General features: G+C 37.2%; 1 protein-coding gene across 1 annotated transcript in view; it reads right to left on the bottom strand.

Annotated features, from left to right (window-relative positions):
• The window catches only part of PlexA (plexin A), a 53,562-nt gene that overhangs the window by 15,197 nt on the left and 10,745 nt on the right, over window positions 1-27,620 (bottom strand). Inside the window, exons 3-4 of the mRNA XM_043213467.2 lie at window positions 14,963-16,208; window positions 12,573-14,906 (exon numbers count right to left, since the gene is read on the bottom strand). Of these exons, the coding sequence (XP_043069402.1) occupies window positions 12,573-14,906; window positions 14,963-16,208 (3,580 nt within the window). The remainder of the gene's footprint in view (window positions 1-12,572; window positions 14,907-14,962; window positions 16,209-27,620) is intronic.

Below are 27,620 nucleotides of genomic sequence, written 5' to 3' on the forward strand. Positions count from 1 at the left end.
GAAAGTTGGAACTTTGTACAGATTCTATTTTTTCTACCAAATAAACGATCGGCCGACTATGTCTTTTAGCGACCGACACAAACTTTGGTATTTTTAAATATATAAAAACTTGTTCCTTCATTTTTAAATTTTTTATACCAAAAAAATTGGTTTTATTGGCCCACTATTTGCTGTATTTTTGATGTAAACACGATCTTTACTGCAAGGGTTCATCAACTTCGACTTCGCCCGAAATTAGCTTTCCTCTCTTGTTTTAACGAATCTCAGCAAAATTGGTCTATAAAGGCATGTGCTTTACCCCAAGTTAAGACACCTCACGGATGTATAAGGCCCAATAACTTGGCGTATAAACAACGCGAATCAAAGCTTTTTGAACAAATGCTTTTTTTCCAACTTACACATTATCAAAACAACAGACCGATTTTCCTGCACCAGTTCGGATTTAGGAAAAGCATGGAACGGATTGCACGACATATTTTCATAGGCAAGATTGCGTCTGGAGCTATTCAATGAAGATCATCTTCACCATCTTCATCTTCACAAGATGTAACCTTAACTTCATCGATCCGCAACATTGAATCTGTTGTAACCCAAGGAAGTTTGCTGGGTCAATCCTATACATAAGCTTCACTGATATTAGAACTAAGGCATCAAGCTACAACTTGAGCTAAAAGAGAACACCTGGTGGAAGAAGAACAATGGTTAGCAGACCGGCGCATTTAAGCTAGAGGTAAAGAAGTTCAATGTTCAAAGTTTATTATTCTTAAAAAAAACTATATCTAAAAAACAATATAACTTATTGATCGGAAATGGAATAACTTTCGTGTTGTTAAATATAGATGTTTGGATAAATTATGCATAAAAATGAACCAAGCTAAAACTTGGTACAGATTCTATTTTTGGTCAGTTAATCCGACCTACCAAATTTCATAACGATCGGCCGACTATATCTTAAAGCTGCCATATAACTGAGCGGAAATAGTTTTTGGTAGAAATACCAACTTTGGTATTTTTGAAGATAGAAGCTGAGGCATAATAGGTGAGGCATAATAACCTTGAGGCACAATCGGTGCACCCAAAAGTAACCATTTCCTGTAATTGGAGACAAAGGTCTTACAGCGTTTCGGGTTCCCTTTTAACAAATGAAGTACAAAGAATGCATCAGTACAGAAACTATTGTACATGGGAGTTTCGGTGCATGAACACTGAGTTAGTGCCCATTTATCCAATTGAGAAGCCGACACTGCCCCAGAGAGTTTGATTCGAGGAATTATTATTGGATTATTAAGTGTAAGTCGACTCTGTCGACTTATTCACGCGTATGGCTGAATAAGGAGCTGATGCCAAAATATTTTGGCTGACAGAATTTTGGCTGTACTCGGTAATTTCTTTTCTATGATTTCTCCATAAGATCAGTTTAAATTGAACATAATTCCTGGAGAATGTGTACAGCGATAAATTCTTTGGCAAACATGCAAAACGTTCAAAACATTATGCATCATACACTACCCGAATTTTGATCGTCGTGCTGTCTTTCCTAACAATGGCATGGTGTGGGAGCGTACATGCTGATCTTCACAACATTATTCTTCTACCGTGTACGTCCTGTACCATTTAACCAAAGCGGCCAGATTAGTCTTATGTCTCTTAGTGTATTAGTCTCATTTTCGTTGTTACGGGCAAACACGATCCAACCCAAATGAGTGAGTTGAACAGCAGCAACAAATAAAGTATTAGAGTGTGGATGCGACTTGGCCTGGTGAACGCGGGATCGACCAAGTGTAGTCCCTGAAGAAGCTGATAAGTTCTTGGTAATTCTTGATTCTTGGTAGATGAAATGTTAACGAGTTGAGGACATAAATACGGTGGTTGCACTGAATGGTGAAATTGAGGGTCCGTAAATAAGATAATGAAGAACTCGGTATAAAATCTACAGGTGTTCTTTGGGTAATCACCGATCCCGGTGATCTGACCTTTGACGTGGGAGTCCCTGCAACTGAGCGGCATTTTTGGGGATAAAAGTGCACTCAGGGTCATGATCGATCTAGGATCGAACAATTGAGTTTTTTCCAGTGTTTTTGTTATATGTTTTTGTTTTGTTATGTACTAAATCTTTGGGGACTAAATAGGGAAATAGGGCTTGGGATTTTCGGCTAGAGAATAGCCTCCAAGCGTTGCTTCGCCCACCAGCATGACCTCCACCACATTTCCTGATCGATCGTCTCCAGCCTGTGATGCTCACGTGCAAACTAGCGATCCACAAAAATCATGTTAAGTTCTGATTTAACGATGACTATAGATGTGTGGAGTAGTTAGAGCTAACAAAGTTAGAGCAATTGTTCATAAAATTGTATGTATGCGTTACATGTATGCGTTAAGTTCTGATGTAACGATGACTATAGATGTGTGGAGTAGTTAGAGCTTACAAAGTTAGAGCAATTTTTAATAAAATTGGTTATAATAATGCAATTCAAATATGCGCCGTTTTGTTCGATGAGCAGTACACAACGAGATGCCAACGGCTTCATAAAGCCCCTCTTATAGAAACTCGGCAAAAAAAGAATGGCAAAAAAGTGGGCAACTTCCGACTACCAAACTCTTAAAAGAGCATCCCAATCGAGTTCCCGAAGCTTCTGGCACTTCACCAAAGATATGTGTGTGGCCTGGCGTTGTCCTGATACTTAGAAGACAATTTGGTCTGAGTTGATCAAAGATGGCCTCTTCTGCATGAGTGCTGCATTTAAGCGGTCCAGTTGTTGGCAGTACAGGTTCGAATTGAGCGTTTGGCCATTGGGGAGCAGCTAATAGTGGATGATACCCTGCCGATCCAACCAAACACACAGAAGAACCTTCCTAGCCGTCAGTCCAGGCTTGGCCTCCGTCTAAGCAACTTCACCGCTTTTCGTCCACGACTGTTTGCGCTTCATGTTGTCGTAATGAAAACTGTATCGGGTCCATAAACTACAAAAATTTTTTTAGCAGCAAGAGCCTTTAGCAGCCTTTATTGTAGCAAAGATTATAAAGTACATCGATGGGACATCAGGGCCCAAACACGGAACACTTTTTTCGTCGAGCTTGATGATGAGGGGGAACTCTTTATATTTTTAGAACTCTTTACACGTATGCGTCAAAAAAATGTGTGACTTTGCATGTATATATCACTGCTCGCACGACGACGTAATAACGTTTTGGCCAAATTTCAATTTCTCAACGTTTCTGTTCAAAATGCGCCGATGTGGTAGTAGAACAAATAGTACTTTTTCTATAATTTAATTATTCTAAAGCTATATCTTTAATTGTAAAATTAAAGAAAAAACAAGAAAGGAAAGCTAACTTCGGGCGGAGCCGAAGTTTATATAGCCTTGCAGCTAAAACGGAATATATATCGCAAACATCTGAGTTGGCCGATCCTTATGAAATTTGGTAGGTTGGATCAGCTGACAAAAAATATAATCTGTATTAAGCTCCAGATTTCTATCTTCAAAAACACGCAAGTTGGGTCATTTCCGATCGTTCAGTTATATGGCAGCTATAGGATTTAGTCGTCCGATCCTTATGAAATTTGACATGTCGTATTATTTTGCCAAAAATAGCTCTCATGTCAAATTTGAACTCTCTAACTCTAAAAAAAACCAAAGTTATACCATTTACGATCAATCAGTTATATGTCAGCTGTAGGATATAGTCCCTTTATACCCTTTTTATACCAAAGTTATACCATTTACTATCAATCAGTTATATGGCAGCTATAGGATATAGTCGGCCGATCCCGGTCGTTCCGACTTATATACTGCGTGCAAGAGATAGAAGGGTGTGTGCAAAGTTTCAAGTCGATAGCTTTAAAACTGAGAGACTAGTTCGCGTAGAAACAGACAGACAGACGGACAGAAGGACAGACGGACATGCTCATATCAACTCAGAAGGCGATCCTGATCAAGAATATATATACTTTATAGGGTCGGAGTTGTCTCCTTCACTGCGTTGCACACTTTTGGACAAACTTATAATACGTACAACGATGCTGAGTGACGTGAGGCAAATAATAAGGAAATTATTTGAGGAAATAATAAAATAAACAAGAATAAGGAAATCTATTTGTTAATGATGGTCTTGACCTGCCTACATCTTAATCCTCCATCTTGAAAGTCTTCTAACCGTCTTTGTTGGTGCAGTACGTTACTTTGTTATTACTACGTTATTTTACTCAGTAATCGGGGCTTAGCCGAGTGCAGTTTCCTATCGCATATATGGAGCCGTTATTATTTGGAAATATTAATCCCATTGCCTCCGTTATTTCTACATGAAAACTTCCTAGCCTTTGTCGAATATGGAAAAATCGCATATATTTGTAAATTTATTGTGAACAAGAAAGGAAAGCAAACTTCGGGCTTCGATCTTAATGAAATTTGGTAGGTTGGATTAGGTCGGCCGATCCCGGTCGCTCCGACTTATATGTATACTGCGTGCAAAGGAAATAATGGTTTGTGCAAAGTTTCAAGTCGATAGCTTTAAAACTGAGAGACTAGTTTGCGTAGAAACAGACAGACGGACGCACGGACGGACGGACAGACGGACAGACGGACATGCTTATATCAACTCAGGATGTGATCCTGTTAAAGAATATATATACTTTATAGGGTTGGAGATGTCTCCTTCACTGCGTTGCACACTTTTGGACAAAATTATTGTCCAACAAGAAAGCAAAGCTAACTTCGGGCGGAGCCGAAGTTGATATACCCTTGCAGCTAAAACCGGATGTATATCGCAAACATCGGATATAGTTGGCCGATCCTTATGATTACATCATAATAAAACCAATTAATTACAATAAAAAATCTAAAAAAAAGTCCCAAAAGTCTTCAAAAATATGAAAGTTCATATTTCTACCAAAAACCATTTCCGATCGTACAGTTATATGTCAGCTATAAGATATAGTCAACCGATCGTTATGAAATTTGGTAGATCGGATTAACTGACCAAAAATAGAATGTGTACCAAGTTCCAGTTTTCTATCTTCAAAAACACGAAAGTTGAGTCATTTCCGATCGTTCAGTTATATGGCAGCTATAGGATATAGTCGGCCGATCCTAATGAAATTTTGTAGGTCGGATTACCTGACCAAAAATATAATCTGTACCAAGTTCCAGCTTTCTATCTTTAAAAACACGAAAGTTGGGTCATTTCCGATCGTTCAGTTATATGGCAGCTATAGGATATAGTCAGCCGATCCTTATGAAATTTGGCATGTCGTAATATTTTGCCAAAAATAGCTCTCATGTCAAATTTGAACTCTCTAACTCTAAAAACACCAAAGTTATACCATTTCCGATCAATCAGTTATACGGCAGCTATAAGATATAGTCGGCCGATCCCGGCCGTTCCGACTTATATACTGCGTGCAAAGGAAAGAAGGGTGTGTGCAAAGTTTCAAGTCGATAGCTTTAAAACTGAGAGACTAGTTTGCGTAGAAACAGACAGACGGACAGACGGACATGCTCATATCAACTCAGGAGGTGATCCTGATCAAGAATATATATATGTCGCAGTGTGATTCTGGTAATTGGGAATCCGGGGAATTCCCTGTTTCTGCTTTACCCGTTGATACTGAGCGAAAGCACGGCAGCAGAGGCAGAGACGCTCTGCTGCTGAGTGAGGTTCGATGGTAAGATACCAAGAGTCTTGAGTAAGACAGAGATGGCTGTATACGCTCGACTGGAGTGAGTTTATGACGTGAGCGCGTACGCAGCATTTAATTTAGCTTGGGTATTGGAACCGATCGGAACTCGCTGTGCAGCTGTGTCAAACATCAAAAGCATCAACATGGATAACATACCCTTGCCGCCGACCAACTTACCCTTGGCTCCGACATCAGAAGTGGGATCGGCTCCGCCAAAAGAGGACAGCTCTAGCGTATATAGGGCAGCCTTGGAAGAGCAAAATCGCAATTTAATGGAAATAATAAAATCCATGCAGGCACCAAGAGCACCGGCAATAGACGGAAGAGCACTCCACGTCACTCTACCTAAGTTTTGCCCTGACGCCGCTGGAGCAGATGCATCGGCTTGGTGTACTACAGTGGACTTAATTTTTGCGGATAATGCTCTCGAAGGCAGTGCGCTTGTGATTGCATTAAGCAAAGCATTAGAAGGCAGTGCATCGCAATGGCTGTCCCAAATATGTTTCGCTGGCATCACATGGCCGCAGTTTAAGGAACTCTTCATCCAACGTTTCGTGGGAATCGAGACAACTTCTGCCATACTGATGAACATTTTGAATGGACGTCCCAAAACTGGAGAGAGTTTTGCTGAGTACGGCAGTCGCATTGTCACCCTATTGCTCTCTAAATGGAAGGCAAAGAATTTGGAGGAGATTGCGGTATCAGTAGCGTTGGCTCACATGGCTCAAATTGATAATAATTTGTTGCGTTGGCTGTTTACAACGAATGTGACGACTCGTAATGAGCTGCAGCAGCAGCTACAGGCTTATGCTTTCAAGAAGCGCAACAACGAGGAGGACGGATATTCGACGGGTCCGGATAAGAAGAAAACAAGGATGCAGTCGCAGGTTAAGTGCCATTTTTGTGGAAAAGCTGGCCACAAATATGCAGAATGCCGCTCTCGAATGGAGAAAGCATCAGCCCCAACAGAAAGGAGTTATAGCGTAAGCAGCACGGCCGGATTGAAGGATCGATCAAAAATTAAATGTTTTAAGTGCGGTGAAAACGGACATGTGGCTTCTGTATGCCCCAAAAATCGTACTGGTGGAAACAGCAAGAGCTACGAGAAGCGAGTTGACCTTTGTACAGTAGCTCCACCAAGTGGAACAATTACCTTATCTGGTGAGTCTATTCCATATTGTTTCGATTCTGGAGCCGAATGTTCACTGGCCAAGGAGAGCGTTGCGGATAAATTCGCTGGAAAACGATTTCACAATATTGTAACTCTAAATGGCATAAGTAACGATTCAATTTGTAGCACATCGCAAGTTCTGAGTAATATTAATATTGAACAATATTGTTTTGAAGTTTTATTACATGTAGTTATGGACAAATATTTGAAGCATGACGTGTTGATTGGCCGTGAAGTTTTAGGCCTGGGCTTTGGTGTATCAATTGATGCAGAAAAATTTTGCTTTTATAAGACAAAAAGAGTAAATGTTCTGAGTCTAGTGAAGTATGAAGAAATCATAAATTCTGATACCAATTTAAACGATTCTGATAAGACGATATTAAACAATATGTTGAGATGTCACTCTGATAGGTTTATTGACGGAATTCCAATGACTCGCGTGACGACAGGTCAATTAGAAATTAGGCTAATAGATCCACAAAAGACTGTGCAACGCCGACCTTATAGGCTTAGCAAAGATGAGAGGAAGCACGTTCGGTGCAAAATTGAAGAATTGCTTAGATCAAAAATTATTCGTCCCAGCTGTTCACCATTCGCTAGTCCCATGATGCTGGTTAAGAAGAAAAATGGCACAGATCGTCTTTGTGTAGATTACCGCGTTTTAAACGACAATACAATTGCCGATAAATATCCTTTGCCTCTTATTTCGGATCAAATAGCTCGTCTTCGTGGTGCAAGGTACTTTTCGTGTATAGATATGGCAAGTGGATTTTACCAAATCCCTTTACACCCAGACTCAATTGAGCGAACGGCCTTCGTTACACCCGATGGACAGTACGAATTCTTAACCATGCCCTTTGGTCTGAAGAACGCACCTTCTGTGTTTCAGCGTGCAATAATAAAAGCCTTGGGTCCGTTGGCATACACATTCGCAATTGTTTACATTGACGATTTTATGGTAGTAGCTAACACAAAAGATGAAGCGTTAGAACGACTAGAGATAGTTTTGGACACCTTAAGTAAAGCCGGATTTTCATTTAATATAACGAAATGTTCGTTTCTTAAAACTAAAATCGAGTACCTTGGGTATGAAATAACGAATGGAGAAATTCGGCCAAATGCACGAAAGATCCAGGCATTGATAGGGTTGCCACCTCCGGAAACTGTTACTCAATTACGACAGTTCATTGGTTTAGCTTCTTACTTCCGACAATTCATTCCAAAATTTTCCGAAACATTAAAACCATTGTATACGCTTACTTCAAAGAACAATGCTAATTTTGTCTGGTTGCCAAAACATGAACAAATACGTTTGAAAATAATAGGTGTATTGACACAGGCCCCAGTATTAACTATATTTGATCCACAATATCCAATAGAATTGCATACAGATGCCAGCTCCATTGGTTACGGGGCGATATTGTTACATAAAATTGAAAAAAAATCCTATGTAGTGGAGTATTATAGCAAATGTACTTCTCCGGCAGAAGCAAAATACCACTCGTACGAACTAGAGACTTTAGCAGTTGTCAATGCTACGAAGTATTTTAGGCATTATTTACAAGGTCGTAAATTCGTCGTTTACACTGATTGTAACTCTTTAAAGGCCAGTCGCACTAAAATGGAATGGAATGGAATGGAGAGTGCATAGATGGTGGGGGTTTTTACAGTCATTTGAGTTCGATATTGAATATAGAAAGGGGGAGCGGATGGCGCATGTTGATTTCCTTTCCCGAAATCCACTGTCAGAAGGAAATAAGTGTGTGGATAAAATAATTGAGAAGCGTATTAATCTTACTGAAGTGACCGACAATTGGTTGGTGTCCGAACAGCAGCGCGACCCTGAAATAATCAATATTTCATCCAAGTTACGCAATAACGAGTTACCGGAAAATTTAAATAAAACGTTTGAATTAAGAAAGGGTATATTGCATAGGAAAATACAAAGGAATGGTAAAACAAGGTGCTTGCCAGTAATTCCAAGGGCGTTTAGGTGGGCAGTGATCAACCACGTACACGAATCTGTTATGCATTTGGGATGGGAAAACCATTAGATAAGGCATATGGATATTACTGGTTCGAGAACATGACCAAGTATGTACGTAGATTTGTGGAAAATTGTATCACGTGCAAACTAGCAAAACCCCCAAATGGAAAGGTCCAGGCAGAATTGCATCCAATTCCTAAGATAGAGATACCATGGCACACAGTGCACATCGATATAACGGGTAAAATGAGTGGCAAAAACGACTTGAAGGAATACGTTATTGTTTTAATAGACGCATTCACCAAGTTTGTTTATTTTTACCACACACTGAATATAGACACCGAAAGCTGTATTAAAGCTGTGAAATCGGTTGTGGCGCTATTTGGATTGCCAACTAGAATAATAGCGGATCAAGGTCGTTGTTTTGCTAGCTCAGGCTTTCGCAATTTCTGTTCCGATCAAAAGATTCAGCTGCATTTGATCGCTACCGGAGCTAGTAGGGCAAACGGACAGGTCGAACGCGTGATGAGCACCCTTAAGACAATGTTGACAGCAGTTGAAACGAGTCAAAGATCATGGCAGGAGGCATTGGCTGAAGTACAACTTGCCATGAATTGTACTGCAAATCGAGTCACCAAGTTTAGCGCTTTAGAGCTATTAATAGGAAAAGAAGCTAGGCCTTTTGGTTTATTGTCAATAAACGAAGAAGACAATGATGTAGATAGAGAACAGATTAGAATTCAAGCCAAGGAAAACATGGAAAATAATGCAAGATATGACAAACAAAGATTTGACAAAAATAAGGCAAAGATTATGAAGCATAACGTAGGTCATCACGTTTTGTTGAAAAACGAAGAACGGCATCAGACAAAGCTCGACCCCAAATTTAAAGGTCCATTTGAGGTGATCAAAGTCTTAGACGGCGATCGATATGAACTAAAATCTTTAGTAAATAAGCGAACGTATAAATATTCGCATGAATGGCTAAGAGCGCTACCAAACAGACAAATAATTAACGAATTAAACGAAGAATTCGATGGCCTAAGCGATGGCGATTCCCAGGAGGGGAACGAACCAATAGACGGCGTTAGTAAACGTGCGCCTGTGTCCCAAGAGGGGAATTGAAGACCGCACCAAAAACAGCTGTCTCACAGGGATGAGAAGTGTTATGGCGGGGGTCAAGGTGATTGGGTGTAAGTGTGTACACCAAATTAAATTGAGAAATCAAGAGACAAATCTAAGTTTTGTAAAATCTGAATTATTGGAAAATTCTGATTAGAATTAAATGATAAGAATAAGATCATGAAGTTGAAAATGTTTTATGTTAGTAAACAAAAGGAAATTGTGTTTCCTAGATAAGAAAAATTGTCAGTTAATGTTTGTGGTAGCGGCTCTGTAAGTTTGTAAATTGTAAAAGAAAATAATGTTATTAAAACTAAGAGATACTAAATTTAAAAGAGTCTGGTATGTGACTCGGACATGGGTGGTGGATAAAGCACACGAGGACGTGTGATAGGTCAGGAAGGCCGTGTCGCAGTGTGATTCTGGTAATTGGGAATCCGGGGAATTCCCTGTTTCTGCTTTACCCGTTGATACTGAGCGAAAGCACGGCAGCAGAGGCAGAGACGCTCTGCTGCTGAGTGAGGTTCGATGGTAAGATACCAAGAGTCTTGAGTAAGACAGAGATGGCTGTATACGCTCGACTGGAGTGAGTTTATGACGTGAGCGCGTACGCAGCATTTAATTTAGCTTGGGTATTGGAACCGATCGGAACTCGCTGTGCAGCTGTGTCGAACATCAAAAGCATCAACATGGATAACATACCCTTGCCGCCGACCAACTTACCCTTGGCTCCGACATATACTTTATAGGGTCGGAGATGTCTCCTTCACTGCGTTGCACACTTTTGGACAAAATTATAATACCCTCTGCAAGGGTATAAAAATAACAAAAATTTCCTAAATAGTTTGTGTTTTATTCAAAATCAACATCGGCCCTTGAAATTTAACCATTTAATATATCGGCACCGGTGGTCTGGACTCTGGAATACCATGTTGAGTAAACCACTGTACCAAATAGGAGCCGAAGCGGATATAATCTGAAAAAAGTAAAAGATTATATTTATGGACAACTCGTCCAACCCTATTTCATTAGCATCAGCCAACTATATCTGCGAAATAAATTCCATCTTAAGGATGTAGTCTCATGTGCCGGCCTACTTTTTAGAGGTTATTTCAAAAAATTTTTTTTGTAATAAAAAATAATGCGATCGTTTCAATTTTCAAATATGTTTTTATAAGCATCATAAACTATTTGAAAATATTTCGTTTAATTTATTCTTGTGTAGTTTAATACACTTTATAGCATGCCAAAGTATGCATATAAAAAAAAAAGATAGGTCCCTGGCGCAGGTGATTTCGACTGCTAGAGTCATCCGAAACAAAAAATTAGAATAGATTATTGTTTTGTAAGCTAATGGCTCTGTCCCGTACTAGAATGAAATATTTTCATCAATAAACAACAAAATGGCGAACTCACAAAACAAAAAATTAAAAAAAATTTAAAAAATTTATCTTAAATTAATGATAAAAAAAAAACTAATCATTAAAAATAAATGATTCTAGTACGGGACAGAGGTGTTACTTTTAAGAACAACATATCCAAATTTCAGCTAGATCGGTACCATAGAATTTTGTGAATCACCTGCGCCGCACACAAAAATGTCGTTCCGAGAAAAACGCGTTTAAAGTTTAGACGCTACCGAGAAACTCATACTTTTCGGTGTAGGCACGCTCTCGATTCTGGGCTGTATCTCTGTCATTATTTGATATTTTTATTTGAAACTTTAACAGTACATTCATAATAAACAATACTACCAAAATATAAAAAAAAAAAAAAATTGATTTTTTCAACCTCACACATGAGACTACATCCTTAACTGCAAGGATATATATTCCTTTAGATATTCCTTTTTATACCCTTGGAGAGGGTAATATAATTTTGTCCAAAAGTGTGCCACGCAGTGAAGGAGACATCTTCGCCCGTATAAAGTATCAGAATCAGCTCCTGAGTTGCTATGAGCATGTCCGTCTGTCTGTCTGTTTCTATGCGAACTATTCTTTCAGTTTTAAAGACTTGAAACTTTGCACACACCCTTCTTCCCTTTGCAGTATTTAAGTCGGAACGGCCGGAATCGGTCGACTATATCTAAAGCTGCCATATAACTGATTGATCGAAAATTGTACAACTTTGGTGCTTTTTGAGTTAGAGAGTTCGAATTTTGCATAAGTGCTTTTTTTTAACAAAATAATACGACATTTCATTTTGATCGACCGACCGAAAAATATTTTTGGTCAGTTAATTCGAAATACCAAATTTCATAACAATCGGCCGAATATTACTTATAGCTACCATAAACCTGAACGATCGGAAATTTTATTTGGTAAAAATACCAACTTTGGTTTTTTTGAAGATAGAAGTTTGGGACATTTTTTAATTTTTGTATTTTAATAAATTTGTTATATTAGAATACTCCTTATTGATCGGCCAATTATATCCGATTATTGCGATATATATCCGGTTTTAGTTGCAAGGGTATATCGGCTCCGCCTCAAGTTAGCTTTTCTTTTTTATGTTTTGTTTTTTTGTTTTTTACTTAAATTTCTAAATATGATTTTTCAAAAGTTAAAAACAATTTTCCAAATTTGAGACTTTAAAGTTTAAAAAATATAACTTACCCAAATCTAAATCATCTTTCCGGGGTCTTTGACTGGATGGAATGTTTTTGTAAATAGTTTCCAAACATTTTTCTTTTACTTGTCCAATCGTATCGCAATCCAAAACCTTAACTGATACATTTTCGGTATGAGAAGGCAACATATCCAAATTATTGCAAAATATGGGTTGCTGTATAATGCTTGCAAATACGTTCATAGGTCGAAAATCTATAGACTGCCTTATAAGCTTCTCTTCGCTTAGGGAGTATCGTGCTTCGTGGGTGCAAGCATCAACGGGTCCTTTATCTACTTGTCCTTTAACAGCACGGAAAAGCATGTATAAAGGCTCTCCAGCACACTCTTTTAAAAACTTGTAAAGAAGAAAAGTGAACCAAGCACTTAACATTTTTTCAGCCACACTCTCTGTTCGACGTAATAAAAGTTTGGGATGACTCTTTCCTTCTATGTTTTTTTCTATTAAATCTCCTAACAGGGTTTTTAATATATCTGTACAATATTCTAATTTCGATTGTAGCGTTACCATAATTAATGAAGCCACGTTAACTCTTTCGCGCATGGAGAAGTAACGATTTGATTCTAAGGTTCGAATAAATAGAAGCAGGAATGTTTTATTCATTATAAGTTGCCCGAATATTCGCAGACCTTTTTCCTTACGAAGAAGTTCAGGTCTTTCCCATTGCAAAACTATGTGGTCTTCATGATTGGGAAATAAAATTTTCATGGCGTATGAACGGTAATCTAAAAATGGAATTCCTCCTGATGTAAGATCTCCTGTAAGGTCTGTCATTTCCGTTTGCAGCTCTGCAAAAGCTTCCTTACATTCAGCTGCAACACGTAATTCTAATATGTCCATCTGTTCTTGCATGTTTCGAAGAACTCGATTAGATTCAGAGCTTTTCTTTTTATATGCAACAAGCAAAGCCACAAATATCAATAATAAGATTACAATGGTGGCAATAACTGCAAATAAAACATTTTCTCCCCAGTCCAAAATAATACTTGATGACTCGTAGCTAAGGATTCCAATGCGATACTCCAATGAAGAACCAATACGAACCACCACTTCGGGAGCATTAATGCTTTTGGTAGCCGTTGCTTCAGGAGGAGGTCTACATGTCAGTTGCTGTCGTGATAATGATGTTATGTTGCAAAAACCATTTCCAATTCTAACTTCCACGTCAGTTTCTTTACATGCCCGATCCAAGTTCCGACCATTTATTGTTAAATATTCACTTTTAAAGTATTTAACTCTTTCCTCAAACGCAAAATACTCAGGATTTGGATAAAGTTCAAAATTGTTGTTGTTAATTTTCGATAAGTTTTGGACGCGCAAAACATTATCCATAATAAATCCATATTCCAGTAGCAGTGGTTTTTCGGCATCTATAAGTTTGCTGTCCAGATCAATTACAGGAGATGAACATTCCATTTCTATGTCTGATTGAACCCGGCATGGACTTGCATACATCTCGCGATTATACACTACATAAATGTTTGGACTCTGTATACTTGTAAATTGTGTACCAATCACTAAAATCCGTATTCCACCAGCTGGAATACCTTTCGGCACTTTAATTTGACCGCTCGGTCCAGAACTTACATGTTCTACGGTAGGGTCCAGTACATATTTGAAATTATAGTCATTGAATTCTCGTGGTCCATTATCAAAGGACATTTTTAATCTTCCTTCAATTATTCCAGGAGAAGGTGATGTGCGGCATATAGCTTGCGACGAATCGGCGCTCAGAATTTTGCAAGGTAAGTGATCGTTTATAGATGCTTGTATTCGAGAACCAGCATTCAAATGCTTTCCGGTAATATGTATTTCAGTTCCACCTGACGTGGGACCAAACTTTGGATTAAAATCCAAAATTTTCGGGTCAACAAATTCATAGTCGTCCTGGGATTCTCCACGATAGTCTCCTATTTGTACAACAATTTTACCATTTCTGTATACCTGTTCTCCAGGACTATCTACGGTACATACAATCTGCTTTGTATCAATATAATATTGAGGAAATGGCATGCAATTAATTCCTGCTATACGAACTCCTGAATATATGTCATTATAATTCTTTCCCAAATTAATACCACGTATTGTTATATTTGTGCCCCCCTCCCAAGGTCCAGTTTTGGGTTCAAAGGAATGAATCTCTGGGTTAGGACAAATTTCACTACGATTTAGCCAATCGGTTTTACCTTCTTTATTTTTATTGCATTGTTCTTCAACTTCACAAGTATTAGTAGACGAACACCAGCCGCAATTATACTTTTCAGGTAAAGCTAAACAAATGCCGCAGCTGTCAGCCATTTCTCGGCACCGATAAATTACAACTGAAAACAAAACTTAATTAGAAAAAAATAAAAATGAATAATCGGATGTTGCTTACCATGAATGTTATGGGGATTATCTAACGGTTTAGAACCCCCCCATATAACAGCAAAAGTAGCTGTTAAATTTGGTGATCTTGAAGTATACTGAAATTCCATGTTGTCGCAGTAGATGGTGTCGCCCAATAGTTGGGCATTTAAACTAGTTACTCGACCTTCAATATTAAATTGGCAAACAAATCTAGTTTGAACTATAAACTGCCCAATTATGTGAACTTTAACTTTTATTGATTTGCTTGTCCCTGCTGCAACAAGTACTTCACTTCCGTCACCTGTCGCATTTATTGTTGGACAAAATCCGGGGCCGGACCTATAACTTGGTCCTATTCTGCTAACCCCTGTAACCAAAATATCGTTGCGACAGTTTTCTGCTGTGTCATGAGTGCACCGATGAGCCTCTACACACCAATCACATGGAAATTCCGATGAGACGCAGCGTGTACATGAAGAATGGGTACTGCAATCAAAAAAAGTAAAGTCCGTAGATACTAAATCAGGGCCATTTCTCGTGCGCACCGATAGTTTAGCTGTAAAGTGGTGTTTCCCTTGTTCAATTTGGGGAAGCATATCAGTTCGCGGCGTTGTACAGTTTACGCCGTTTCGTTTTTTTGTAGCGTTCGTAAAAAGAGCTTTATCTTCGGTAGTAAAAGCACAAATTAAATTCTCCTTTAGCTGCGGTAAATGATCTATTATAAGTTCTAATGTGCGAGCTGTTGTGCGTTGCAACTGATGAGGCACTACGCTAGTTATTGTTGTGCATTTTCCAGTTTTGTAACTGACCCAATATAGTGGATCATTTGCGTCGTCTTGACAATTCGAGCGAGGGCTACACTTATTTTCCAAAGAGCACCATCCACAATATGGGTCTCTTGCTCCCAAACAATCTCCACATGTCTTGTAATCAGAGCAATCGTATACCTTAACTTTCGACACTTTAGTGTCGGACATAACGTAAATATATAAATTCTGGTTGTCAAATTGCATATCTTGGTTAATAGCTGATCCCAAATCAACTGGAAAACTGGCATACACATTAGCACTTAGTGAAGACTCGATTACAATTTTTTTGAGATATCCATCTGCAGTGCCGACAAAGACTACAGTGTATCCACTTGTGCTCGTAGCAGCAACTGCTGTAAGTCTTGTTTTAAATATAGCCACGGGAACGGAAGTTATAGGAGTCTCTCCCCCCAATGGGGAATTTACATCAAGGCCACAAAAATCCTCGCCAATAGTTTGTAATTTCTGAAAATAGATAGATATAGATTATTTATTATCAGGATTCGAAGAAAAACAAAAAAAATTTTAAAAACCATTTTTACATAAAACAAGAAAGAAAATCTAACTTCTGGCGCAGCCAAATTTGATATACCCTTGCAGTTAAGATTGAATTTTTATCGCAAATATCGCATATAGTAAAATTTTCTAATAAAACTTATTAAAAATTTCCTTATTCGAATTTTATAATAACACAAATTTATTAGAATACAAAACTTTAAAAAAAAGTCCTTCAAAAATATTAAAATATTTTACCAAATACTTTTTCCGATCGTTCAATTGGATGGCAGCTATAGAATATAGTTGACCAATCCTTATGAAAGTTGGTATGTCTGAATGTTTTGTAAAACATAAATAAATAAAAAATCCATAAACTCATGTTATGATTACCGATGTTACAGCATTTCTGAATATTTTGTCAAAAATATAATCCATAAAAAATCCATAAACTTATGTTACAAATACCGATGTTATGGCATTTCCGATAAATCAGTTATATGGCAGCTATAGGATATGGTCTTCCGATCACGGTCGTTCCGACTTCAAAGAAAAGAAGGGTGTGTGCAAAGTCGATAGCTTTATTTAGAGACTAGATCGCGTAGAAACAGACAGACAGAAAGACGGGCATGCACATATATACTCAGAAGGTGATCCTGATCAAGAATATATATACTTCATAGGGTCGGAGATGTCTCCTTCACAGCGTTCCACACTTTTGACCAAACTTATAATACCCTCTTCAAGGGTATAAAAAACATCTATAGTGCCCAACATCGAGGAATATCTCGATTTTTTGGAAACATCGATAGAATCAATGTGTCACTCGATTTTTCTGCACTCCTACCTGCCCTAGGACTTAGAAATAGGACATAAGGGTCATTCCTTCAACTAGCATTTCAGTACGAGCTTGCTTTAAATTGTCTTAACTTTGGCGTATTGTTTAAAAAGTACAACTGATGAGAACGAAAGGTTCTCTAAACAACTATTAGATATTGCCAATGCACTATGGGCGATTTTTCATAATGGGCGGCATAAAGTCATAAAATTTATGATGAAATATTAAGGAACTGTTTTTTTTTATTAAAGCCTAGTACTCTGACGACGAAAATCCGCTGTCAGACGCGTGACAGCTGTCAAACTCCATATAAAAAAAAACGGTGTGAAAAAAAGAAGAAGACATTTTTGCCTCCTAGATTTTTCTTGTACTCTGACGACGAAAATTATGGCTATTGAATTGAATGGCGTTGCCGGATCAAAAAAAATAAACAGCTGATTTTGGGGTGTAAAAAGAATTCATTTGATTTCTTTTGATAGCAAAAACATGGAGCGAAAAATGAGAGAAAAAAATTGTCGGACCGAAAAATTTTCGGCCCGCGAGGATTAAGTGAAGCTAATTAGTGCGGTCAAGGCAAAGCCCATAATGTGGGATTTGACCCACAAGGGGCATTTTAATTCCATAAAATGGCATTGAAATGCTTTGTGATTGATTTTGATTTTGACCCAGTTTTCTTTTTCTTAATCAGCTCCTTAGCGGCGAAATACATAAAGAAAACACCAAAATCGAATCGGTTTGAATTCATTTTTGCTTATTTGTTTTTTGTTTACAAACAACAGCTGTTCAGTATTACCCTTTTCCTTCATTTTTTTGGAATTTTTTTTTATCGGGTGGCAACTCTCTTTTTTTTGCAGCCCTTCAAAACCAGCTAATCTGTTGAAGCTCGCAATTATATAAATTGACACGAAAAATTTCATGCTGTTGAAAGTGCTTAAATTATTATTGGTTTCGTTTAAGGGGTTGTATACAGTTGTACCGCGCAAAAAAAATGGAATTTTATCGATTTTTTTTTGACACCATAGAAAATATTTATGAAAAATGTTTTACCGACGTTGTTTAGTACATGTTTCTGGGTACTTAATTAAATTTTTTCATAAAAAAATATTACATAATAAAAATGTTATAGACGAATTCCCGGATCATCTTTTTTCGATGGTGTCTTGCGGTGGACATGATATCCCAAAAACGGTTCATCTGAAATCCAAAATTCAAAAAAATTTAGTTAGTATATTGTATTGTCTAGTCCGTAAACGAGAAAGTTTTAAAAATTTTGATTAAAAAAAAATGGCGACGGTTTTAACAAAAAATGTACTTTTTCAAGGTATAAGATTTTCGATTTTGATGCTTTAAAAAAGGAGTTTTCAAAAAAGTTCAAAATCCCTCGTTCACGGACTAGCTAATATCATAATAAATAAGTGGTCACAATTTGGTGTTGATCGGATTAGTAGTTTTTTAGTAATCGTGCCCACCGCAAAGCACAGTGGTCCGGCTTGTATGGGGAGAGCGGCCAAAAATACTTCTGGTTGAGGTAGGGACTGGAAACTTGGCACAAAATATATATATTTTTATTCTAAAATAATATGTTAAAATCAGCCAGATCGGGCAACTATACTATATAGCTGTCATATAACTGATTGATCGAAAATGCTATAACTTTGGTGTTTTTACAGTTAGAGAGTGCTTTACAGTTCAGTTTTTGTACGAGTGCTATATTTGACAAAATAATACGACCTACCAAATTTCACAAGGATCAGCTGACTATATCCTATAGCTGCCATATAAATGTTTGATCGGAAATGACCCAACTTTTGTGCTTTTTAAGATAGATAGTTGAAACTTCGTACAGATTTTTGGTCAGTTGATCCAACCTACCAAATTTCATAAGGATCGGCCAACTATATCTTATAGCTGTCATATAACTGAATGATCGGAAATGGTTTTGGTAGAAATACCAACTTCGGTGTTCTTGAAGATAGAAGTTTGGGACTTTTTTTTTAGATTTTGTATTGCAATAGATTAGTTATATAATGATATTTTCATAAGGATCGGCGAACTATATCTGATTCTTGCGATATATATCTACTTTTTTCAAATTGAGGTTAGTTTACTTTTTTGTATTTTGCAAGCCGCACGGCACCTTACGGCACTTGAACTAAACTTTCTTATATTCCTAAAATGCTTAAGAATATTATACAAAAAGATTTGTGAATGCCAAAGAGTGCCATCACATCTAAAACACAGAAAAGACAAACTAAGAACGTTCACAATTATGTACTAAATACAACAATGATTTACACATACACACATTTACATATACTTTTTATTGTAAAAAGAAAGTTAATACCTTTCTTTAAAATATTAATACCTTCCATGGCACAAACACTTGTTTTACAAATGTATAATAAGCTTTTTGCGGAGAGCTTCACTTGCACGTTGCTTACGTTGCAATACACAATGAATATCATGCTATCATTTTCGATGCTATTCTTGAAGCGGACAGACAGATTAAAACAAAAAGATGAATAAATTCAAATAGCTAGATCAATTATAAATAAGAATTGGTACATTTAAAGTCAAAATTTGGACTTTGGTTTTTTTTTTTTGGCCTACGGGCTGGACCACTGTGCAAAGGTAATTTCGAAAAATCAAGATTCTGAGATAATCGCGTTAAAAGTTTCACGTTTGTTCAAATTTTATGTGCAGGTAGTGCGCTATGAATTTTTGTGAGAGTATTCTCAGCAGTATATACTTAAATAATATGCAATAAAAAAAATCGATTTTTTCATCTATCACAACTGTATATAACCCCTTAAATTAATAAGTGTAATATAGATAGCAAAGCTCAAGGTATTTAAAATCTTTTATTTGCGATAAATGTGTATAAATTGTTGATTGTATTTTTAGCAAAAATTTTAACAATTTTAATTGTGTTTCGTGGAGTATTTCTTTAAAAGTGCATATCAAAACATGCAACTAAAATGGCAAGTTACTAACGAATGTGTCTAGTTTATTGTAGTAATCATGCTTTGTCCTTTTTGTTGCTTTAAAAAAAGATGTACTTGAAGTTTCCTTAACGTTCGACAACAACACGCTTGTTGATATTTGGAACAACAACAATCGCAATGCTGATGCTGTCACAGCGTACATAATGGAAGAAATAAATGAAGATAATTTGAACAAATCAAACATACAGCAAATTAAGGCAAAAGTGACTAATTTTGAATATTATATAAAACGATACTTGCGCAAATACAATCGAAATCTTGAGCGATTCAAGTCAATTCACACAGAATGGTTTGAAAAATGTATGGAAATAAAAATTGATGTGGAGGATACTGCTAAGCCATCACCATCGAAGATGCGTCGTCCAAAAGTAGGATATGCCGAGGCCGGGCCTAGACTATGAAGGCAAATGGCATCAGAAGTTGCCGATCAAAATGATTGCTCTACTGCTTTATTTTTGCATAAATAAAATTTTTTCCGCCCTTGCGTCTGCCCGTAAAAGTAATGAAAATAAAGTGGTTGGCTTATTGCGAAATGTAATGACTGAGGAAAATGTTGTAAATCCCGAAATAACAAATCAAGCGAGACCAGCTCGCATTTCTAATATTGAAGCATTACCTTTTCAGCAATATATCAGTTGTACACAACTCTACAAGGCGCACGGCTGCATTATATGTCCCGGGTACGACTTAATAAGATCTACAACATTTTAATGCAGACCGTCAGAAATTAGTATTTCCGATACTGTGGCAAAGGTTTATCTGCGGGGTTTGCTAAACCACACAGCTGAACGAATATTGACCTTACAAAATGATGTTTTAGAGAAAATGGAAAATGTAACGGACTTCACCTATTAGCTATGGGTTTGATAGATCGGCGGGTCAAAGTTCATATAAACAAAAATTTGATTCAGATTAACCTGATTTCTTAGATCAATCGCTGTTCGTATCCACTGTCATACTAATACGTCTAATTGATTCTTCAAATCGCGTAATATGGTTAAATAGAAGCCCACAGTCAGTAAGGTTTTGCAGGCCTTTAAAAATTGAATACGCGAAAGAGAGCTCCGCAAAAATCTTAGGCGAAAAAGAATATTTAGATATGCAATTAGCGAAATTGGAAAAGTTCAAATTGCAACGAAAAATATTTCTGTGGATTTTAAAACATATATGTCATTAATTGATGGAAAGGTATTAAACGTCATAACTGGTACAAAATCCAATCAATGTTGCCCAATCTGTGCAGTAAATCCCAAAAGACTTATCGAAATCACAGATTTTAATTCTGAAACATTTCGACCTCAGCCTGGCTCTTTAAAATATGGCGTAAGTCCCTTACATGCATGGATTCGATTTATGGAATTCGTCTTGAATATATCGTACCGTATGGATATAAAGACCTGACAAATCGAAGGCGATGATAAAAATAAAATCATAATAAGAAATAAGGAAATTCAAACAAACAGTATGGAAGGTAATGGGTTTGCATATTAGCATACCGAAACAGTACGGAAGTGGTAACAGCAATGATGGTAACACGGCGAGACGAATCTTTGCAAATACAAAACTGCTTGCATCCATAAAATTGTTTGATGAGGTCATTTTGAATAATTTTTACTTTATGTTAATAGCAGCATCGTGTGAATTCTCAATCAGCCCAAAAAAGTACCGAAAATTTTGTAAAGACACTTTTAATCTATATATGAAAACATATCCGTGGTACCCAAAGTCTCCAACTGTACATAAAATATTAGTTCACGGAGCAAACATTATAAATGTCTGTATAGTTCCAGTTGAATGTTTGCGTGAAAATGCATCAAAAGCTCGAAATAAACATTATAAAATGGACCGATGTTCTCATGCCAGAAAAAATTCTGGATTAAGTAATGTGGCTGACGATTTTAATAGAGCCATGGACTCATCTGATCCATTAATATCAGGCTACTATATAAATAAGAGGCTGCAAAATTTGAAAAAGAAACTGCTTCCAATAGAAGTTGTAAACCTTTTAGAGAATCCAACATCAGAGCTGAGTTCATACAATTTTTTTAATGATGAAAAACCCAATCTGACAACCAAAGCGATGTAAAACATGAGAATTCTTTTGTTTTGGATGAAGAAGATTCTTAACATTTTTTTTTTTAAGTTTGGAATATTGTTAAAACATTGTAAAATAAATATAATAAAAATTTAATAGAAATTTTTAATTAATAGAAATTTTTGTACAAGTGTCGGGGTTATAAAGGGGCGGAAAATAAAGGCGTGGTCAAATTGACTAAAAAAAATCCGAAATCAAGCTAAAATATTCAAGCTATAAATATAAAGGTTATAGCTCCGATTATTTAAGCTCCGGTTGTGTATTCGAACACGATTAGTAATTAAGAAATTTCTTCAAAATTGTCATTAGAACCACTATTTTGAATTGAAAGTTTTGAAGCAAAAATTTTTTGCTGCAACGAATCCTTATGATTCCTACAAATGTGCCAATTGAATTGGCATTCGCTATGGCCATCACTAGTCCCACAAGACATTATCTGTATGTGGCTTAGATTTGGAAACACCGTGCTTTTCTGATGGACAACTATATGTGGCATGTTTTCACGTGGGAAAACCATGAAGTTTATTTTTCCTGGCACACGACAGACTAACCAAGAATGTTGTATGCTCCATTGCGCTAAGAGATAAGACTTTCTTTTTTTCCAACTTTCATTATTGGTAAAGAATTGTTGTAATTTAAAAATAGAAAATAAGTTCCAAACAACGTTTTCCGGACTTATTAACCGAGCTGTTAGCTCATGTTAATAATTCACCATCCTTATCACGCAGCACGACTTCACCGCAGGCATATTTGACATGTCAGTTCTGGACTTGGGTTTCATTTCAGATCCAGATGGATCTGGAACTCTTCCAGAGAGATGGAACTCTTTTTAGAACGTTGCCCCTTTCTAACTCCGAGGATCCATATTATCCCAGACTTTATGAAACTAAATAACTTTATTTTGGAATTTGATTAATCGGTCTCTTTTCCACCTTCCACCATTCCGGCTTAGCCTTACACTTGTAATATCCAAGCAGCCAACCTTATTTTTTGCCCATTTTTTTCTAAAAGTGGTTTGTTATCGGGTTTTCTTAATTTTATACCCGTTAACTCGCAGGCCCCCACAGTAAAAGACTGTGTTTTGTAAAGAAACTCTTGACTCTATCTCTGCTAACCTTCTGTGATAATGTGGAACAAATCGTACAATATTTCTCTGCTTGAAAAAGGGCAAAATCAGACGTTAATTATAGGTGCATTTTAAAATTTTCTGCCAATTTAAAGCTTTATCAAAAATGAATTATTTTGTAGCTCAATAATAAAACCTTGCCAGCATAGTTTTATGAAGCGCTGCTCCACTACCGCCGACTTGTTAGAGCTAACTTATTTTGTCTAGGATGGATTCCGGAGTGGATTTCAAACAGATGTAATTTACGCTGACTTTTGTCAAACATTTGACTCTGATAAAAACTTGCTCCTTTAAAGAAATCTCAGTCCTTTGTTCTGTCCAACTAAACTGCTCCATTGGATTTCAAACTACTTTACTGGAAGCATGATACAATTATAATTGTATCATGACTGGAAGAATCAAACTTGTCCCATTTAAGACGTATACTTGCGACTAATTCGTATTACATCTAGTATTCCTCAAGAAAGCCATCTTGGACCCTTTATTTTAACACTGTAACTCACTGGTACTTTTCGAAATTATTTTAACACTGTAACTCACTGGTACTTTTGTAAACTAATTACGTTACGCTTTGCCTTCAAAATAAATGCAATAGGTCTTCATATTCAATACGTTTTGCCTTCAAAATAAATTCAATCTAGACTTCAATCCGATTGAGTAAAAATCCGAAAATGTTAGCAAATTACCTAAAACTTAATGGATCGAACTGCAAACTAATGTCTTTTTATCGATCTAGTCCTTACCAGGCCATGTAGTTTTTATTAGAAAGATTAACTCTTAGGCATAAATTTTTGCGAACATAATCACCTTGCTTAATAAAGAAAAGGGTGTGAATGGTTTCATTAAACGATGGTCGAAAGAATTTAAACAAAAACTTTATACGTATATTTGGTCCGTCCGATACTTTAGTAGCGGTCGTGTGTGTGGAACCTTCAACCCGCAAACTCTTAGGTTTAAAGAGATTTCACCCCAGCGATCTATCTTCCCGTGTTGTTCAATAATATTGTAAACTAATTTAAATAACTGTAAATCTATATATCTGTAGGATTGGCTATTTTGTAATCGATAAGTTGTTAAGTTCCGTCACACTTTTCTTTAGTGTTGAAAAGCATGAAAAATGAGAACGAGTAGAGATTGAGCATCAGTAGAAGAAGGTCGCGTGTATCTCAGTATACCTAAAATGTTAAACTAAGTAATATGTTAAACTAAGTAACTAAACTACATTAACCGAACAATAAAGTGAATTTAATAATAATTTAATGAAGTCAACGGATGCCTTTCTCTACATATCTATCTATCTATCTTTTTCTATATATAAAAGAAAGTCGTGTTATATGTTACACCACTTATAAATCAAGAACGGAAGAACAGATTTGAGTGAAAATTGGTAGGGAGGTAGCTTAGAGCCAGGAGAAGGACATAGGATACTTTTTGTCCCGTTCGACAGCGAGAATTATACTCCACCGAACTATACTCCACTTATAATAATGAATAAAAGTAAGTAGGCTGTGAGCGAAACGTATCATATTTTTATGTACGATATAATGTATTTATACATTTATCTAGATGTATAAAGGTAATGAAAAGGCGCGTGTAAGTATGGCGCAGTTACGTGAATCACAATCGAAAGATGCACAAGAAAATGTCAAATGAAACGCAAATGTCAAAATGTCAGCAGCTAGGCTTGAGCGAACACGATTGAGAGTTAGGCAGTCGCGTTCTGCAGCAATCGATTTGATTCGGATGTTTAATTAATAATACCGCGACCAAGACGATCGAATCTTTCCCGACAAAGCCGTAATGCAAGAAGAATACAAAATACTGCAAATGAAAGGACTGAAGAAGAACAAGAAATTGCACGTGAACAGCGCCGCAATAGTATGGCTCGACTTCGTGCTTCTCAATCACGAGAGCAAAGTGAAGCAGCCCGTGAAACAGCTCGGTTGGCAATGCAGAATCGTCGAGCGAACAACAGAAGTCAACAAATAGATAATTTGCGACGCAGAACAAGATATTTAGCTGATTTGAATCGAGCTGCGTTTCGATACGATTGCAGCAATGATTACAGCTTGCATCCTAGCGTTTGCATTGGGCAAATGGACATTGTTTGCGAGTATTGTGGTGCATTAAAGTTTTCCGGAGAAACGCCTGGATTATGCTGCGTTAATGGTAAAGTGAAATTGCCAGTGTTGACTCCGCCACATGAGCCATTGTATTCATTGCTTTGCGGCGAAACACAAGAATCACGCCACTTTCTTGCAAATACTCGAAAATACAATAGTTGTTTCCAAATGACGTCATTTGGGGCAGACATTATCGAAGAAGGAGGTTTTAATCCGACATTTAAGGTATTTATCTATATATATAAAAGAAAGTCGTGTTAGTTACACCACTTATAACTCAAGAACGGCAGAACAGATTTGGCTGAAAATCGGTAGGGAGGTAGCTTAGAGCCAGGCGACGGACATAGGATACTTTTTATCCCGTTCGACAACGGGAATTATACTCCTCCGAAATGGCTGATTTTATAGTAATGAATAACAACAAGTATGCTGAGAGCGTAACGTATTGTACATTTATGTGTGTGTCATATGCCCCTGAAATAGGGGTCCGCCGATTACTTTCTACAGTCACCAATGCCAAGAAAACGCAATTGGTCCCATTTTAGTCATCAAACAGTCAATTCCAGAGCTGCGCGAGATAGAAGAATACGAGATCAGGAGAACAAATTTATAAAGGTAATGAAAAGGCGCGTGTAAGCATGGCGCAGTTACGTGAATCACAATCGAAAGATGCACGAGATGAACATAATCAACAAAGACCACTTTTCAAAGAAGAGAAGCGCACAGATTAATAGTTAGAAGAAGAATTAACTAACAACGGCAAAAAGTTTATCGAGGATTCACATCTGGGCAATTTCTTCGACTAGCATTCCAGTAAGAGCCTGATGTTGAAAATTCTGCTTATTCCAAAGTGATTATTGTGAACATTCAAAGTGAAAGTTCCAAAGTGAACATTCCTTATTTCGCTTCTTCCTGCCGAGTTACGATTAAAAAAAAAATGGCAACGCATTGGCCATTGCATCTTCTGGCGTTGCAGCAACCTTATTAGATGGAGGCATAACAGCTCATTCAGCACTTAAGCTGTCATTGAACATTCAAAATAATTCAGATGCAGATGCGGCTAACGTACGCTGATGAATTCAATGCTTGCTTAAAATCATCGCAACTGTGGCGTAATGTTGAAAAAGAACTGACCAAGAATATGCGCGATCAAATGCTTCAGGATCCATCCTTTCTCTAAACAACTGTTAGATATTGGCGAGGGCAATTTTGCTGTACGTGAAAATACTGGATGTACTTGAAATACTGAAAAACATTTATTAACCAAAATAAATGAAGAAAAAACAGCTAGCCCTTATAGAAAACAAAAAAGGGCAAAACAACGTTTGACGGGGTCGCTAGTTATTGTATAAAGTCTAGGCCCATATCCCATATCAATACACCCTCTGAATCTGAAGTCTTCCCGTGTTGTTCAATAATATTGTAAACTAATGTAAATAACTGTAAATTATTGTATAAAGTCTAGGCCCATATCCCATATCAATACACCCTCTGAATCTGTTTTTCATATTTGCTCTTAGAGGAAAATTGTGATTGTGATTAATTGTGAGCTCGCAAAGTGATTATATGTTTTTCACATGGATATTCAAGTTTTTGAGGTTAATTTTCAGTTGTGTTTAATATCGACGAAGATTTTGCCCTACTGGCGGAGGTTGAGGAAAACCATCCAGCCAAGACACCGCAAAAAAACCCAAGCCCCCTCTAATCAGGGAGAAAAGCTGGAGTGCCCTGGTCAACCGAATGGCGGCGTTGATCGGGAACATCGGGATCAAAATGAACATCTATGATACAAAGGTGCATACCAAGACTGAAGAGCACTTCCGAATCGTGCCCAAATATCTGGACATTGCTCAGAAAAACTATTAGACGTACCAGTTGAAAAGCAGTAAGGGCCTACAAGTGGTAGTTAAGGGAACCGAACCTGATGTTACCGCCGCGGAAATAAAAACCGCCCTCAAAGAAAAGGGCTTCGCCGCCAAGAATGTAATTAACATTATAAATAAAGATAAAAAGTCACACCTCTTCAAGGTCGAGCTCGAGCCAAAAAGCAGGTCGCTGAAGAAGAACGATGAAGCTGCAATATCTTTTGCATCGAAGAATCACTGTGGAAGAACCACATACCAGAACCAACGGTCTAGTGCAATGCACAAATTGCCAAGAGTATGGACACACTAGGTCATACTGCACACTTCGGG

The sequence above is a fragment of the Drosophila bipectinata genome, chromosome 4, assembly GCF_030179905.1.
Source record: "Drosophila bipectinata strain 14024-0381.07 chromosome 4, DbipHiC1v2, whole genome shotgun sequence".
NCBI lineage: Eukaryota > Metazoa > Arthropoda > Insecta > Diptera > Drosophilidae > Drosophila > Drosophila bipectinata.